The 18,475-nt window shown below is 40.4% G+C and overlaps 1 protein-coding gene across 1 annotated transcript in view; it reads left to right on the top strand.

Moving 5' to 3' along the window:
- CUBN (cubilin) overlaps window positions 1-18,475 on the top strand; it is a 299,579-nt gene that overhangs the window by 37,601 nt on the left and 243,503 nt on the right. The window contains exons 18-21 of the mRNA XM_036760230.1: window positions 13,810-13,954; window positions 14,288-14,466; window positions 15,961-16,120; window positions 16,441-16,657. Of these exons, the coding sequence (XP_036616125.1) occupies window positions 13,810-13,954; window positions 14,288-14,466; window positions 15,961-16,120; window positions 16,441-16,657 (701 nt within the window). The remainder of the gene's footprint in view (window positions 1-13,809; window positions 13,955-14,287; window positions 14,467-15,960; window positions 16,121-16,440; window positions 16,658-18,475) is intronic.

The raw sequence follows: 18,475 nt of genomic DNA, 5'->3' as shown, positions 1-18,475 counted from the left end.
GAAGAGTTTTGATTAAAATGAAAGAGAAGGCAGTAAAACAAAAACAGACAGCCTTTGTTTGTATGGTTAAGAATGTTTTTGCCTAATGACTGGTGGAACCACAGTTCAATTTGCTGCAGTGTAAAGGAACAGAACTTCTTGTGGTTGTTGGTCATCATCCATTTCTATGATCTTAGCTAGGTCCTTATTATTTTGTCCACTCATCTAACCTGAGATAAATCCTTTTTTTCTGTGACAAACAAGCCATTCTACAAACCTTCCCTCTCCCTCCACTCCCACCTCATTTAATTTTGAGTCAGAGAGCTTAAAGACAGTTCTAATGTAAAATGTGATGTTGGGAATCTCTCTCTCTTCCTCCCTCTCTCTATCTGTCTGTCTCTCCTCTCTCTTTGTCTCTCTGTCTCTATATCTATTTCTTTCTGTCTTTCTTAAGTTCTGGAGTAAGATTCTACCTTACTTGGTGAGGGGAGCAGTTTACTTTTTATCCCCAGTCTCCTGGAGGGCAAAATCTACACCGTGGAAAATTTTTTGCTGTTTTCGTTGCCAACTGAAATTAAATTTCTGACGTCTATTTTCCCCCTTTGAGAAAAGACAGAGACACTCATGGAACACCATTCCCGGATGAAGGCAGGAAAGTTGTAGTGTTGCTTTGGCAACAAGACACAAGCCATTCAATTTCCTAAGAATGAAAGTTTTATTTACCATTAAAAAAAATCTGTGTCCAGATCTTGGGGCCCACAAACAGAAAGAGATCTGGATTTCAAGTCAGGGCACCTGGGTTCAAAGCCAAGTTCTGCTACTTACTCCTTGTTGGAACTTGGAGCCTGTTTCCTTATCTGTAAGATAAGGATCACATGAATAATATCAGCAGTTTTACTAGCTTAGAGAGATGTTTCGGGGATGACATGAGATCTGTATAAAATTCTTTAGAACATTTATAAATCCAGGTCCTTGGCCTTGTGCCTGATGTGTACCAGAGAGTTAAAGAATGTCTATCGGATTGAATTGAGTCGAACGAACATTTCTGATTTTCATTTTCCTCATCTGTAAAGTAGTGACTTTATACTAGATTTTCAGCATCCTTTGAATTTTTCTGTGATCCAAAATTGTACTTGGAAAATAGGATCTTTGATTAGGCCATAAAGGACCCTAAGAGTCCAGCTCACTCAATTGTACCAATGAGAAGGAGAAGTCTAGTGAGGGGATTTGTCTAAGGTCACATGTGGAATGAGTGAGGAACACAGCCAGCATTTGAACCCAGGTCCTGTGACTCATTACCTTCAAAACAGGAACCTCCAATGATTTTTCACCTCGGTTACGAGTTCGAATGCAGAGATGCTTTTCCATACCCTTCTTCACAGTACTGGATCTGGGCATCCGCTTAAGTGCCTGAAATTCCATATTAGCTTTTGGGTCTTTAGTTCTTATTACATTCCAAGGCCAGCTTTATCTATTTAATTTCTATGAAATGTCTCAGGAAGTCACTGTCCTGTTTATTTTTAGATGACTCCAATTGAGATGCTGTTCCTCAGGGGACTGTTTTTATAAAATGTAAGTTAGACTATGAGCTCCTGGAAGGTAATGACTGTTTCCTCCTCCTCTTGTGTCCTGTGTTTAACACAGTGCCTGGCACACACTGGGTGCTTAATAAGTGCTTATTGAGCGACTAGAAAAAAAAAAGAATCACCTTGCAGTTATAAAATGAAAAAATTTGCCCAAATCTTGTATTTTTCCCAGCACCTAGCACAAAGCTTTGTACAAAATAGTTATTTATCGTTTCTTAAATTGAACTGGTCTATGAGCTCTCTTGTGGTCTGGTAACTCACAGAGACAGCGAGCTAATGGATAGGAGAGTCAATTGACAGCCTGTTTCCAGCAGTAATGGTACTTTTGTTTTGACTACTGTGCTCAGAACAAAAGGTGAAAAGGGGTCAGGAGTGAGGTCAAGGGGATGCATGCATGGCAACAGATAGAGGGCAAGATGGCCAGGGTGAATGGCTGAAGGACTGCTTGGAAGATGAAAATGAATCATAGTCTGGTGGGCTGGGGCCACTTAGTATTATAGTGGGCTATGTGGGTTGGTTTTCATTCATTCAGTCCCTAGTCATTGGGCTGGGTCCTAGGCAGGCTACCTCCCCCAGGGCCAGAGGGAGATTCTGGAGGAGGAAGTACAACGAGTATACTGCTAGCGTCAAAGATGGTAAGACTGGATTGGAGAACCAGTATAATTTAAGATTGGAATAGCATGCTAGCAGCTTAATTTACCCTAAAATGTTAATAGTTAACATGCTAGCCCTCATATGAGTATTTGTATTTTAAAGGAGGACCTGTTTGACAAGAGGAATGGGCAGTGTCAACTCAAAGGATTGAAAAATCCAACGAAGGCCTTTCAGGCCCTGTGATTCCCAGGTTAGGGGTGGGGAGAAAGAGGAGGATTCTTCTGGGCAGGAGAGCCTTTCTGGAACTCTTACTATCCCAGCAGCTTTTCTAGGGATACGTTACTCTTCACTGGCCTGATTTTATTGGATCTTGGAAGCTAAACAGGGCTGGGCCTCATTAGTATTGGAATGGGAAACCGACATTGGGGGCCTTTGACTTTTCCTTGAGGCAGTGTGGCATGGTGAATAGGGCACTTTAAAACATTAACCTCTTTGGGCCGCAGTTTCTCCATCTGTACAATGAAGGGACTGAATTCTCCCAGCTCTAAATCTAGAATCCCAACTTTTCCTACTCTAACAATGTGTAAGACCTGTATTGCACTAAACCCTTAGGGTAGCGTTGGACTTCTAGATGATGTGAGAAAAGACTAGAGATCTTTTAACTATGAATTTAAAACGAGTATCTCAGCTAAGAATTGTCATAATATACAAAGGATGCTTATACTTTTACAATTTTTTTATTTTTAAAAGTTTTACAAACATATCCTATTAAGTAGACACTTAAAATTTCCTGATGTAAAATTGCATCCTTTATTGAGGAGACGTATTTTTGGGGCAGCCAGGTGGTGAAGTCAGTAGAGCACCGGCCCTGGAGTCAGGAGGACCTGAGTTCAAATCCGGCCTCAGATACTGGACACACGTACTAGCTGTGTGGCCTTGGGCAAGTCACTTAATCCCAATTACCCTGCCAAAAAGCAAAAAAAAAAAAAAAAGACATTTTCTACTCAGTAGCAGTCCTCCTTATGTGCTCTGGCTCTTCTGAGTGGAATTTGGTACCTTACGCTAGTAGCTTGTAACATTTCTTGGATTTAAGGTAGTCTGGCTTTTTAGCTATGGGAATTAACTGGGGCATCTAGGTGGTGCAGTGGATAGAGCACCAGGCCTGGAGTCAAGAAGACTCCTCTTCCTGAGTTCAAATCTGGCCTCAGATATTTACTAGCTATGTGACCCTTGGCAGGTCATGTCACCCTGTTTGCCTCAGTTTCCTCATCTGTAAAATGAACTGGAGGAGGAAATGACAAACCACTCCAATATCTTTGTCAAGAAATGGAGTCATGAAGAGTCAAACACAATTTAAAAGCAACTTAACAACAAATGAACTAATTTAACAAAATTTGTGGATTGTTTCTAATTCTAATTCCCACTTCTCTTCTAAAAATGAAAGAATATAGTATGCAATGTGGTCTAGTGGGCAGAGGCTGGCTGGTGGGGTTAGGGGTGGAGATTGGAAAGCAGGAGAGAGGATCTTAGTCCTGGCTCTGCCCCCAACTAGCTGTGTGTATTAGAGGCTAAGACTCTGTAATTCCTGGGGCCTTCCTCTATAAAATGAGGGGTGGCTCCAGGGCAGGGGTTCTTAACTTGAAGTCCATGAACTTATTTAAAATTTTTTATAATTGTATTTCAATATAATTGATTCCCTTTGTAATCCTAGGTATCTTATTTTACAAATTGAAATAATCATTCTGAGAAAGGGTCCATAGTAGACTGCTGCCAATGGGTCCCATGTCACAAAAATACTCAAAAGACCCTGGCCTGGAAGATCTCCTTCTGGCTCTAAAAGTCCATGAATGAATTTTGTCCCTCTAGGACAAACTTAGTTGAATCAGCAGTTGAGTCAGTCATAAAGAGGGCATTTTAGTGATGTAAAGCATTCCAGTGACTTTGACAGGCATGCATTTTCCAAAGTACAAGGCAATATGTCTCATAATTATTTTATAAGGGCTTTAACCATAAGAATGGAGTGAAGTAAGGTAGTAATGAAAGCTTAATTTTTAATCTCAAGAGAGGCAAAGTATTTGCAGAACAATACTTCTTAAAGCCATCAGGGCCAGAGCTTGAGGTATGTGTGCATGGGAAGGGGAAAAGGGAAGGAATTGGAATGGTTTACCCCCCTAACCTTAATATCTCCACTCAGCTCTGGCCTCTGTCTGTTGGTCGTTGTGGGGAGCAGGAGGAAGAAAAGGAAAAGAAAATCAGAGGAGGAGAGGGAAAGGAAGGAGAAGAAAGAAAAATAGAAGTATCCGAAGGTGGTTTGTACTTGCTCAGAAGGGAGGGATCCCTGGAAAGCCCAATTAAAGCCAAAAGAACTGAAGTTCCATGCTTGATCTCTGACCTCCCCACCTCCCACAAACACATGTCCAGCTTGGACTGAACTAAATCCCTCCCTTTTCTCTTTGTTTGGAGCTGAATACCTTCAGCTCTGCCTATACGAATGGTCAAGGGTGATCAATAGAATTTTTGAGGCTCCACCAACTCCAGGGAATTTCTTGCCATCATTTCGTGTATGTTCTTCACAGTAGACTGAGGGGCGTCATCCTGGAGGGCTGAGAGCAGAGGAGTGAATCTTGGGGGCAGCTCCCACAAGCTCTCTCAGTAGAAGACAGTCTGAATCTCACTGGTTTGTAGTTTACCATAGGGAAACATCATTAGTGTGAGAGATAGAAGAAAGTGGAGGGGGGAAACAGGGTGAGAGGATGAGGGGTTGCGTTATTTGGCCAGAAAGTTTTGTCAGAGACCCAAAGCAGTTGCTTAGCTGCCCTCTTTGAAGACAATCATCAATTCTGTCATTATTTTCAAATCTTATGCTGCCTTTTAATAAAAATGGCAAGTAGGCGTTTACATGATTGCCTTTTATTATTGCAAGATCTTTTCGTAGACTGTGTGAAGGGTCTGAACTTCTGATATTATTTTTTTCTTCCTCCCCCCCACTTAATAGCATTTTTTCCAATTACCTGTAAAGATATTTTTCAACATTAATTTTTATAAAGTTTTGAGTTAAGAGCTAAGTCAGCCATAGCTGATCATCGTACAATGTTGCTGTTACTGTGTACAGTGTTCTCCTGTGAACTTCTGATTTCATTGGCACAGGAAATTCTTGGTGTGGAAACCATTCTGTCAATGCATTAGTCGACAAGCATTTGTTAAGCATCTGCTATGTGCCAGGCACTATGCTAAGTGCTGGAAGTATAAAGAAAGGCAAAAACAATCCCTGTCTTTGAGGAATTTATAATCTAGTAGGGAAGACAACATTCAAACAACTATATATAACCAAGATATATACAGGATAAATTGAAAATAACCTCAGAGGCAAGACTCTAGCCTTCAGGGGAATTAGGAAAGGCTCCTTGCAGAAGGTAGGATTTTAGCTGAGACTTGAAACCAGGAGGTAGAAATGAGGAGGAGAGAGTTCCAGGCTTGGGCGATAACCAGTGAAAGTGCCCAGAGTTTGGAGATGGAGGGCAAGGAATGGCAAGAAGTCGAGCGAAACTGGATTTTAGAGTACGTGGAGGGGAGAAGAATGGACAGGTAGGAAGGGGCCAGCCAAATGGAAGATTTAATCTTTGATCCTGATAGTAATAAGAGGCCACAGGAGTTGATTGAATAATGGGGTGCCATGGTTAGACGTGTGCTTTAGGAACATTGCTTCACCAGCAGCTTAGGCATGAAATAATTAGGATCCACACCAGGATGCTGGCAGCGTCAGAGGGCATGAGGGGCCACATATGGAAGAGATGTTGCAGAGGTAGCATGGACAAGACTTGGAAACAGACTGGACACACTGGGTGAGAGAGAATGAGGCTCTGAGGTCATGAATCTGGGTAACTGGAAGGATGGTGGTGCCCTTAACAATAATGTGGCAGTTAGTAAGAGGACGAGGTTTTGGTAGAAAGCAGAGTTCAGTTTTGAACATGTTGAATTTAAGATATCTGCTTCTTTGGGAGTTGTCTAAGGACCTGAGAAGCTAGTTGATTTGCCTGTGGTCACATGGCTAGTCTGTGTCTGAGGCAGGTCTTGACCTCGAGGCCTTCTGGCTCCATAGCTGTCTCTCCATTTATTACATCATGCTGCCTCTCTGCAAATCCAGACTGGGAAATGCTACCATGAGAGTCATTGTAATGTCCAACTATCATGATTCAAAAGAAGCAAAAAATTAAGGAGAATATTACACTGCAGTACCCTGTGGCACTCATTCACAACATTTTTCATAGTCAGAGGTGCTAAACTTACTTCCCACAAAACTGCCAAATTTTGCCAAACCAGATAAAAATGTAATTGGGAGATGCAAGCCAACATGGATAATATTAATTTGTGGTTTTCTAAGTCATTATGCCACCCACAGAGATCCATTTCTATTTGAGTTTTACATTAGTAACCTAAATGAACCCAAGCCTCATCATTCCTTAGTGAAACATTTCTACTTCTGGAGTTGAAGGAAGCTGATCAACACAATGAAATCACAATTTTTCAGTTTCCTCATCTATTTAATGAAGAGGTTGGATTCTATGGACCCTGTGGTCCCTTCCAGGCCTCAATCTCTGATCCTATGATCCTAAGACTTGGAAACTTTAGATGTGGGGAATGAGAGAGAGGGGGAAGGGCAAAGGATGATTCTAAGGTTAAAAACATGCTATTGTGGGAGCATAGAGGTGCTTGTGCCTGGAGCAGAGCACCTAGCCCAGGGGAGGGAAACCTGCAGCCTCGAGGCCACATGTGTCCCTCTAGGTCCTCAAGTGTGGCCCTTTGCCTGAATCCAAACTTCACAGAGCAAATCAGTTCTCCACCCCTGACTTAGCCTCCTTCCTCCTATTTTCTCATCTATAAAGTCAAGGTAATTTTTGTACTGTCCACTGTCACATTTGCTTTTAATTGAGACTTTTTAAAGTTTTGAACATAAAACACCAAAAAAGGGACATTTCCACGTACTAATACGAAGTGAAAATTCTACACTGAACTATGAATATCCATTTCATATTGTTTGCTCTTTTTTTTAAAAAGGATATGATAGCTTCTACACATTACTTTCAAAACTGTACTGCTTATCTATTTCCTTCTGAACTTCCTTCTCTTTTCTTCTGTACATTTAAAAACAAATGTTGCAGTGGCCCTCACTTTTTTCATCATTATTGCTACCTTTTCCTTTCATTCAGCCCCTCCCCATTAGAAACCGAGAGAAAGAAAACCATTTTTATAAGATTGTTGCAGGCACTTTCATTATAAAATGTAAAAGTATTACTTAAATGAGTTATCCTTATCATCAGCAGCAGTATCACCATTTCACTAAGAATGAATCACACCAAGAATGATCACATTATATTTTTTTGTAATATTAATAGGCTAGGGGACTAAGCTAATACCAAAGACATAAATTATTGGGTTTTCATTAAGGAGTTTGACAGCATCTCTCATGATATTCATGTTGAAACTACAGAGAAAAGTGGAGAGGAAGAAAGTATGTTTTGGTGGCTTTAAAGCTGATCGAACAACCGTCTCCACGCACTGCTGATTGATAGACCTGTGCCAACTTGGGCTGAAGTCCCTCGAGTTATGCCTGAGGATCTTCTCATAGGCCTGTCCTGTTCAATGCTTTCCTCAATAAATCAGATGAAGACATAGACGGCATGCTCATCGGATATGCAGCAGAGTGGGATAGTTCTGGGTTGGCCAGCCATCAGGATTCAGAAGTGTTGTTCATAACTGTGGGTCTTACTCCACAAGATGGAATGTAGCAGAGATAAATTTGAAATCTTAAGTTCCAGTTTCTTTACGTCCAGCACAAAAAAACAAAAAACAAAAAACAAAAAACTATGAGAGTGTAGGTTGACTCAGGCCTGATTTAACAGTGAAAATGACCTGCAGCCTTCTGTTGACTGCCACTTATGTGACATGTCCTCTGAATAAGGCAATACAATGTTTTTGGCATCACAAAGAGTTGGACGTGACTGAACAACAACAGCAAGGCTGATTTAATGGAAGTAGGGAAGTAATAGCACTTCTCTATTTTCTATGGGTCAGTCTATGCCTGGAGAGTATCATCATTAGAATAATAGATTTGGGGGGAAGGGCAGCTAGGTGGCACAGTGGATAGAGGACCGGCCCTCGAGTCAGGAGGACCTAAGTTCAGATTCGGCCTCAGACACTTGCTGGCTGTGTGCCTCTGGGCAAGTCACTTAACCTTGTTTGTCTCAAAAAAAAAGTTAAAAAGAATAATAGATTTGCAGCTGGCACGGACCTTTGATGGCATTAGTCCAATCCTCTCCTTTTAGTGATGAAGAAACTGAGGCCCAGAGGGGTTCAGTGCTTTGCCCAGAGTAACACAGGTAATAAGTGGCTGAGATATGATTTGAATCCAGAATCGCCGATTCCATCGGTAACATCCTTTCCACTGAACCGCAATGACCATTATTTCTGGTCTCCTTTAGGGGAGAACAATGACGAGCTAGACATACTGGGAGATCTTGACATCATGTCATAGGAGATTCTGAGGAACAATTGCAGGAACTGCTGATGTTTATTATGAAAGAGATTTATTTGCGTATGTGTGTGTGTGTGGTGGGGATAGTGGCAAGGATAAGCACAATTGCTGTCCCCGAATGTTGGAAGCGACGTCCTGCGGAACAGAGAGTTGGCTTATTCTGTGTTGTTCAAGAGGATAGAAATAGGACCGATGGGTCAAAATCAGAGGTAGCCTTATTTCAGGTCAATATATAAGAAGGAACTTTCTAACATTTAGGACCATCTGACAGTTTAATGGGCTGCTTTACAAGTAGGGAGTTGTCTGTAAGTAGAAATGTTCAAGAAAAATCTGAATGACTGACCTGTTTAGATGCCAGCTTTGACACTCACTAGCCATGTATCTACCAGCGAGTCTCTTGACCCCTCCCAACTTTAGTTTCCTCATCTTTAAAGTAAAGATAGTAAATATTTTTCACTGCATACCTTATAAAGTTATCATGAAGAAAGTGCTTTAAACCATTATGTGAATGTGAATTCTTATTATTTCAACCTCCTTTTATTAATGAAGGAAGTTTACCCCAAAGAAGTTATGTTGTCTTAGATAATGTAGTTAACTCATGGTAGAGAAGAGATGAGATCCCTGGTCTCTTGCCTGCTAGTCCAGTACATTTTTCCTCTGTTAAAAGCTGTTAATTTTGAGTTAAGTTTGAGTAATACGAACAGTCTCAGCTCACCCCTTGGGCCTCTGGTTATTACTTCATTTGTTATTGTTGACTTTAGGAAGTGAGCAGAGGTTTCCCTCAATAGATTCCCATGCTACGGAAAACACATTGTAAACATATCTTTGGACAGGCTTCTACTGGCCAACCAAAGCTTAGCTGCTGTCGTATCTGAATCCAACAATCATTTCTAATTTTTTTTAAAGAGTCTGAATTTGTGGCAGAAACTCATGAGTGAGCCTACTAAGACAAGAGCATGAAGAAACCATGGGTTGTAGAGGAAAAGACTGGGGTTAGATTATCTGGGCTTGAATTTTGGCTCTGCATCCAAATTCCCTGTGACCTATATATGGCAGGATCTTAGTTCTTTTTTCTATGATACAAGGGGATTAGAATAGATGATCCCTAGATCATCTAAAAAAATAGAAGACCTCTAAAGCCTACGGACTCTCATGTTTGGGTTTTCAAAAGTGTCTGGGGAGGGGGAAGATGTGTGTGCTAAATAAAGAAAAAAAGTGGAGTTTGTGCCCATTCCAGGTGCTATTGGCTGCTGGACACTGGGCCAATTACATCATATTATTAGTTCGGGGTGAATGCTTTTTTTCAGTCTAATTCGCCCTTTGAGCCCTCTCTATAGGGAGTTAATATGTTCTGACAGTTTTTCATTACTATGAAAATAACAGGGCAGAGCACTGAGTGGCAATCTAGATGAATCTCGATGACCTGGGTTCAAGTCCCACTTTTGGGCCTACTGGCTATTTGATGCTAGCAAATCACTGAACCTCTCAGGCAATGGTCTGTAAGTTACAGAGGAAACGAATGCAGAATCATGACTGTTTGATGTGTCGCTTCATAGCAAGGAACGAGTATGTCATTGAATGTTAGGGAGCAGCCACAGTGTTTTCTATGTCTATCTTTCTAAGAAATGGTGTGCCAAGGGAGAAAATTCAATAAAGGGGGATAGGTTAGGAAGGAGCAAAATATAGTGAGTCTTTCACAACATGAGTATTGTGGAAGGGTTATACATAATGATACGCATGTGGCCTATGTTGAATTGCTTGACTTCTTAGGGAGTGTGGGTGGGAAGGGAAGAGGGGAGAGAATTTGGAACTCAAAGTTTTAAAAACAGATCTTCAAAAACAAAAACAAAAAAAAAGTTTTTGCATGCAACTAGAAAATAAGATACACAGGCAATGGGGTGTAGAAATTTATCTTGCCCTACAAGAAAGGAAGGGAAAAGGGGATGGGAGGGGAGTGGGGTGACAGAAGGGAGGGCTGACTGGGGAACAGGGCAACCAGAACATACGCCATCTTGGAGTGGGGGGAGGGTAGAAATGGGGAGAAAATTTTTAATTCAAACTCTTGTGAAAATCAATGCTGAAAACTAAATATATTAAATAAAAAAAAGGAGAAAAAAAAGAAATGGTGTGTATTTGCTGCAGGTATTCACATGGAGACAGAAAAGAAGGGAGATTCTAAAACCCAAGAATGTTGTATGAGAAGAATGGTGTATGAGAAAATGCAGGGTGTGCTGGGATTGCTTTGGGGGCTACTTCCTCTGCCTGGTCCTCAAGAGATTCCATTTTTTTGTTGGATCCACTGGGTTGTTGTTAAGATATTGCTATATCAGAGGCCTCAGGAGTGTACAGTCTTTCAGCATTAACAAGATTGCATCCCCACAGTGAGAGAGACGCAGCCAAAATCAATTGTAACTTGAGGGTTTAGGGCCCTAGGGGCTTATAAGTTTCTTTTAAAGCAGTTGGGCTGCAGCTGTCTCTCTGCTTGCTAATGGTCTTGAATTTCATTATCTGAGGCCCAGGGGACACCCTCACTTTATCAAGTTCTGATGCTATATGGCCATTTTTCCTTTTTCCCATCATGTTTAATGGGTAAAGTGAGAAAGAGAGGGGCTTTAGTCGTGGAAAGAGTCAATGATATACCATAGAATAGAGGAAGATTTCCTAGTCTGTCTTCTCCTTTTACAGCTGTCTAGGCTCCATAGTCATATGTATGGTCTTCTCAAGAACATCTGAAAGGATACACAATACGGCTAAATCAGTGACTTGTGGAAAATTTGTCTGCCGTTAACTATTTTTCCAATACTGCACGGTTTACTTTGAAGGACTAAGGAGAAGGTCTTTCCCCTGAAAGAGAATCAGTTCAAGGATAAGACAGCATAGAGTTAAATGCTTAATTTTGCAGTTAAAATAATCTAATGATAAAGGAGTTCAGAAAAAGGAGAGGTGAATATGGGCTAGCAGAGTTGGAGGAGCCTTCCTGGAGGAGGTGGGATGTGAGCTGGGTTTTAAAAGATAGGAAGAACAGTTGATCCTTACCCCTTCACAATTCACTTTGTACCATCTGAACAAGAAGGCTGGAATTCAATTAGTTAATTGATGACTTCATGGAAAAGAAGACAAGTTCTTCTTTGTGTCAGAGAATTTACAAACACCTGGAGTTTCCAGATGACTAGGCTCAGTAGTGATACTGTGTTGTCATTAGTGAGTTGTTAAAATGATTGAAATGGCTATATTTGCTAGGTAATTCTATTTACAGCTATTGCTGTAGACCCAGCATAGGGCACTTTCCCCCCATCAATGTAAGTAAAAAAAAGTAGGCAATCTTATATTACTTTCAGTTAAGAGTGAGGGACAGATGGTGGGAAAGGGAGAAGAAAGAGAAAGAAATAAGGGAAGAAGACAGAGAAAAAGGCAAAGAGGGAGAGGCAGATACAAATATGCAGTTATGCCTCCCGCATTGGATTTCCCCATCATGGTTTCAGTATATCACTGATTGGCATAAGAAATTAAATAGGGATGTTTTAGGAGTTTTGCAGAAGCTGCAGATGACACACAAAAACCAGCAGATGATAGAGAAAAAGTTTAGAAACTCAGAAATGAATACAATATGTGTATAGTATTGTATAACATTCACATATGGTATCTCTTACTACTATAACAATTCGGACTTCTTCTTTGGTATGAAGGGAGGGCGAAAAATTTTTACTCAGATTTTCCAGATCTGGGATACCACTCTTTTAACCCCTGAGATTTGGAAGGCATAACTATATTCATAAAGGAAGACATCCAGTGAGAAACAGATACACAGGAAAAAACAAGCAAACAAACCCTTACACCAAAGAAGACTTGCATAGATGCACAGATAGAGAGAAGGAGAGGGTTGTATGTCAAAAATCTAATGCATTGAAGTTAACACACATTGATTAAACTTCTCCTTCATGCAGGGTACTGTATTGGGCTCTGGGAACATGAACAAAGAGATAAAGCAAAACAAAACAAAAACCAGTTCCTGTTGTCAAGGAGTTTATAATCTACTGGAGGATAAAAAAACAGATAAATCAATATAAGATAATATAAAGAGTGAGAGAGCAGCAATTGGGCTATCCAGAAAAGGCTTCCCATTGTGGGTGGCAAGTAAGCTAAGCCTTGAAGGTGGGTACAGGTTCCTAAAGGTGGAAGTGAGAAGGGATCCTGTACAAGAAATGAGGGTGATCTTTTACAAAGACATGGAGGAGGGAAAGGAAACTACAAGTTTGGGGAATAGCAAATAGTTCAAATTGGCTAGAACACAGAGAAGATGAAAAGGTTGTTAAGTCATTTTTCAGTCATGTTTGATGTCATGGTTCATGACCCCATTTGGGGTTTTCTTGACAAAGATATTGGAGTGGTTTGCCATTCTCTTCTCTAGCTCATTTTACAGCTAAGGAAACTGGGGCAAACAGGGTTAAGTGGCTTGCCCAGGGTCACACAGCTAGTAAGTGTCAGAGGTCAGATTTAAACTCAGGAGGTTGAGTCTTCCTGATTCTAGGCCTGGCACTCATTTGCCATGTAGCTGCCCCATATGAAAGTAAGTAAAGTGAAATAAGTCTGGAAAGGTAGGTAGGACCCAGAATATTAAATTTCAGGGATGTGTGTATATATGTGTTTTTAATATCTATAAGTCTATCTATCTACTTATTTGTGTATATCACATAACACAAGCACCATTTTCTATGTGAATCCTTCCCTGAAGCCCTCCCCCAAGTGCTGGTCCCCTCATCTCAGACTGTTTTGCATTTATCTACTTTGCATTTTTTTGTATTTATCCTCTTTATAGTCATTCTTTATGTACTTACATATTGCTTCGTGAATCTCCTGTAGCATGTAAATTCCTTGATATTAGAAGTTGTTTCCTTCTCTGTTTTTGGCACTTAATAAACGCTTGTTGTTTGGTTGGTTGTTGAGTTCGGGTCAGCTTTTCATTATCACAGATTGATTTCAAAATGGTTTTATGTCCATATCCTAAATCTGAAATTGTCATTTTCTCTTTACTATGACTATAAACAAAGTTGTTAATACCAATAGAATTCTATGTATATTAAGAGAAACATCTGTTTTCTTTTTTTTTTTTTTGTTTAGGTTCTAGATGGTGAAACCTTACTTGAAAGATTGTGTGAAAGCAAGATTCCTGCCTCCATATACTCTATTTCCAACAGCATCTGGATCAGGTTTAAGTCAGATCCTTCAGTACAAAAGGCCAGTTTCCAGGCCAATTACCAAGTTGGTAAGAAAACTGGTGACTCAAATTGTGACCTGTAGCTTGCCTAATTCTAAGGTATCAATTTCTCCAAAAAACCTTGTTATTATGTGATCTCATACTATGGGACCGTATTTTATAACCATATTTTATAGGTGAGGACATCTTAATATTCAGGTTATTGTATATCTAGGTCTTAATGTCCAGTCACTAGCTGGCCACCATTCTGAGATTAAGCGTATATCTCTGAAGAAATTTCAGATATATTGTGCTGGAGAGTTTCTTGCTTAAAAAAAAATAAGTCTAATGGAAACTAGAGCCAATCCCAATCCAAATTAACCGTTGGTTTTCTTTCTGTAGCTTGTGGGGGTGAGCTAACTGGAGAAGGGATCATTCGCACACCCTTCTATCCCAGTGCCTACCCTCATGAAAAAACCTGTGACTGGAAAATCAGTCAACCCCAAGGCCAAGTGATTCTGCTTAACTTCACTGATTTTCAGATTGGTGCTTCTGCCAGCTGTGACACCGATTATGTTGAGGTAACTTGCTTGAATTTGGGGACTCTGGGAGCATTAGTGAGCATAGTGATGATTGCATTTCATTAAAGAAACGTAGGTACAGGAAAGAGACAATTAAGAGTAGAAAATAGAATAAGTAATTATTGCAAGCACATGAATAGTTACGTAGGTCACCTTTTTCCCTTGGAAGTAGATATGGCTAATAATATCTTGAAAAAATTTTTGTTTATCTCCCACATCATTACTTTTACACTGTTAAAAAATGAATCCACATAGGAAACCATGCAATCCTAAAAAAATTATTCATTTTATCTGACCATATTATTTTTTGGTTCCATCTAATTTATCCATTTGACTTCTGGAAAAGTTAGGAAGGCAGCCCAGCAAGTTATTATTAATAACAGAAATAATGGCTGACATCGACATAATTATTTAAAGTTTGCAAAGTGCTTTGCATGTTTGATCTCATTTATTCTTTAGTGCTTGGGGGGGCGGTCCAGTGGAGAGTGGGTACTGAGTGTTTTATACTCACCATTTTACAGATGAGAAAACAGAGTCTCAGAGAGGTTATGACTTGCCCATGGTCACACAGCTAACACATTTCTGGGGTCATTATTTAAGATCAGTTTTCAAAAGCAGACACCTAACAAATAGTACAGTCTCTAGTCATGTTCACTTGACATCTACCTATCTTCAACCAGACACATTTCTTCTTTACTTTTCGCTTTTTCCTAGGTTTCTCCTTTTTATTTTTAACTCTCTATTCCAACCTTTGTTTCCTTTGTATTTTAAGGGTCAGAGTTTACTAATTGGTTGTGGATATGAATCAAATTGACTAAGTCACAAATCATTGAAATATTAAAGTATTAAAATTGATATCTACATATAAGAGGAGGACAGCATGGTGGAAATAAGAGAAGAGAGAGCTGACCTTGAAGTCAGGATGATCTTGGATCAAGGTCCACCTCTCACATATATTGGCTCAGTATTCCTGGGCAAGTCATTCAACTTCCTAAGACTTTTCATTTCAGAAGAAGTGTTGGGATGTCCTGGTAGAGGAAGTTCTACACTAGGAGCTCCCTACACCAATGAAGTTACAGTAAAGAACAAACAAAACCTCTCCCCCTTCATGTTTATCTTGACAAAGATTTTAATAATGAAAACGAAGAAAGTTTGTGTTTATCAGCTCCTGAGTGTGGTAATACTTCTGCTTTCAAACAGTACATTTAATTTCTTCTTTCTTTCCTTCCTTCCTTCCTTCCTTTCTTCCTTCCTTCCTTCCTTCCTTCCTTCCTTCCTTCCTTCCTTCCTTCCTTCCTTCCTTCCTTCCTTCTTTCCCTCCCTCTCCCTTCTTCTTTCTTTGTTTCTTTCCCTCTTTCTCTTTCCTTTCTCTCTCTCTCTCTCTTTCTTTCTTTCTTTCTTCCTATCTCTCTCTCTCTCTCTCTCTCTCTCTCTCTCTCTCTCTCTTTCTCTCTCTCTCTCTCTCTCTCTCTCTCTCTCTCTCTCTCTCTCTAGATTGGGAACAGCCTCATTATGGACTCTTCTCATAAGTATTGTGGCCCAGACAATCCTGGATTAGTAACTTCCACATACAATACTGTCTATGTCAGATTCAGGAAAAGCGCCTCTTCTACAAATTTTGGCTTCCTAGCTCAGTTCAGCGCTACAGACCTAGGTAAGAATTTTCCTTTGCCATCCCTTTGCCTCTCAGCTTTGTTCCTGCTGATGCTGTGACTGAATGAATAAGTCTGTAAAGTGCTATAAATTTTATTGTGGTCCTGGAAAGGACTAAGAAGACAGAGCACCAAGTGATATAAGTACCTGATCAATGCTTAATAGATAGTCCCTAACAAAAGGCTGGGATTAACTTGGGTGGACAGTCAGAGAAGAGAAGGATCTTCATCTTTGGATCTTTTAACTAGTTTACTCAAGTTATTTTCTTGTGAAAGTTTGTTGATCATTTCTTGTGACATAATGTTTTCTAAACTTGAACAGAGTGTGGGGAAGTTCTTACTGCCCCATCTGGATATTTTAGCAGTCCTGGTCATCCAAATATCTATCCACATGGTGTTAACTGCACATGGCTAATCTCTGTCCAGTCTGATTACCGGATCCAACTAACGTTCGAAATATTCCATCTGGATTTCCATTACAATTGCACCAGTGACTATCTTGAAGTCTATGATGGTGGCATGGGAACAACTCTTGGCAGGTGATGATTTCTTATTTTCTTCTTTTGTGAGGAGTTTGTAGGTTCAGATAGCATTTGGTGAAAGATATGAAAGCCAAGTTCTTATATGAAAATCTGGTGAGTCCACCATTCTTCTTTCTGTGTGTTTCTGAGGAAGAGAGAGTTTGTACAGAGCTTGGCACATAGTAGGCACTTAAAGAGTGTTGACTGGTTGTATCTAGATAAGAGAGGGATTATACACTGCCTGACACATAGCAGGCACTAAATACATGTTGACTGGGTATTTCTAGGTAAGAGAGGGATTATTCATTGCCTGGTACGTAGTAGGCACTTAATAAATATTGATTGATTGATACAAGACTTAATTCTCAAGTACAGAAGGATGGAGCAACTTCCATTTGATTGGTCATATTTCTGCCCCTACCCCATACTTGACTTGCAGCTCTCTGTTCCAATTTCAAAGCTCTCTCTGACAGTTTTATGAATTGAGTCCACACAAGAGATAGCTTCTTGAGGGGAGGGAGGGGAGAAATGAGGCACATTTGTCCTTTTTCTTTCTTCACACTTTCACTGGTGTTTCTCCCTTTCTCCTTTTTTTTACTCCCTCCTTCAAACTTTGTTTCTTTTTATATCCTTTTTAAAGTTACCCTCTGTTTTTATGTTCTTAATATTTACTTTCTTCACGCCCTCTTTTCCTGCTCCTTCTCCCTTTCTTTTTCTACTTCTTTGCCTTTATCCCTTCAGCATGCATTGACTAAACACCTACTCCAGAGGTGGGGAACCTTCAGACTCAAGGCCACCTGTGACCCTCTAGGTTCTCAAGGTCCTCCGAACGTCTTAAAACAGCCACACTTGAGGACCTAGAGGGCCACAGGTGGCCTCGAGGCTGCAGGTTCCCCACCCCTGAACTCTGTGCCAGGAACTGTGTGGCGTGCTTTACAAATATGACATCATTTGATCCTCACAACGACGCTGTGGACTTCCCAATTATTACTTACATTTTTCAGTCAAGAAAACAGAGTTAGACAAAGGTGAAGTGACTTGCCACACAGCTAGTAAATTTCTGAGGCTGGATTTGAACTCAGGTCTTCCTGATTCCAGATTCAGTGCTCTATCCACTGTGCTACCAACTGACTCTAAATTGCCTCCTTTTTTTTTTTGCAGTCTATCTTTACTTTGCCCTTTACTCACGTACTTTAAGAAACGTGTCATTTTAAGATGAACAGCACAGATTGCAATAATATTTTAAAACCTCTTAGCCAATCCACTCACACTTGTTCTTCTTGTATGAATATTGGCCCTGAATGAGCTGATGTGCTGAACCCACTTTCCCTTCCTCCTGAGAGCTGGTCTTAGGTTTTCTCGTAGAAAAGTTTTCCCCATTCACTTGAGCCTTATTTTCCCTTTTGGTTTTGGGTTTCCTTCTCCTTTTTGCTGGATATATTCTAATTTGGGACACCCAGTTTCAAGTCAAGTCAATAAGCATTTATTAAGCACCTACTATGTGCCAGACAGCGAGGTGATGCAGTGGGTAGAGTACCAGGCTTGGAGTCAGGAAGATCCGAGTTGAAATGAGTCCTCAGACACTACTAGCTCTATGACCCGGGGTAAATCACTGAACCCCTGTTTGCTTTAGTTTCTTATCTGTAAGATGGGGGCACAATGGAGAACAAAGTGGCAAGCCTCTCCAATATCTTTGCCAAGAAAGCCTCATGAACAAAAATCCATGGGATCATGGAGAGTCAGACAGGACTGAATGACCGAACACATACAATAATAAAAATGGTCCAGACCCTGTGCTAAGTCCTGGGAATATAAAAAATGGGAAAGACCAGTTCC

Source organism: Trichosurus vulpecula, chromosome 5, assembly GCF_011100635.1.
Source record: "Trichosurus vulpecula isolate mTriVul1 chromosome 5, mTriVul1.pri, whole genome shotgun sequence".
Classification (NCBI taxonomy): domain Eukaryota; kingdom Metazoa; phylum Chordata; class Mammalia; order Diprotodontia; family Phalangeridae; genus Trichosurus; species Trichosurus vulpecula.
Note: the sequence above shows the minus strand (reverse complement) of the source record. Positions and strands in the feature narration are given on the sequence as shown.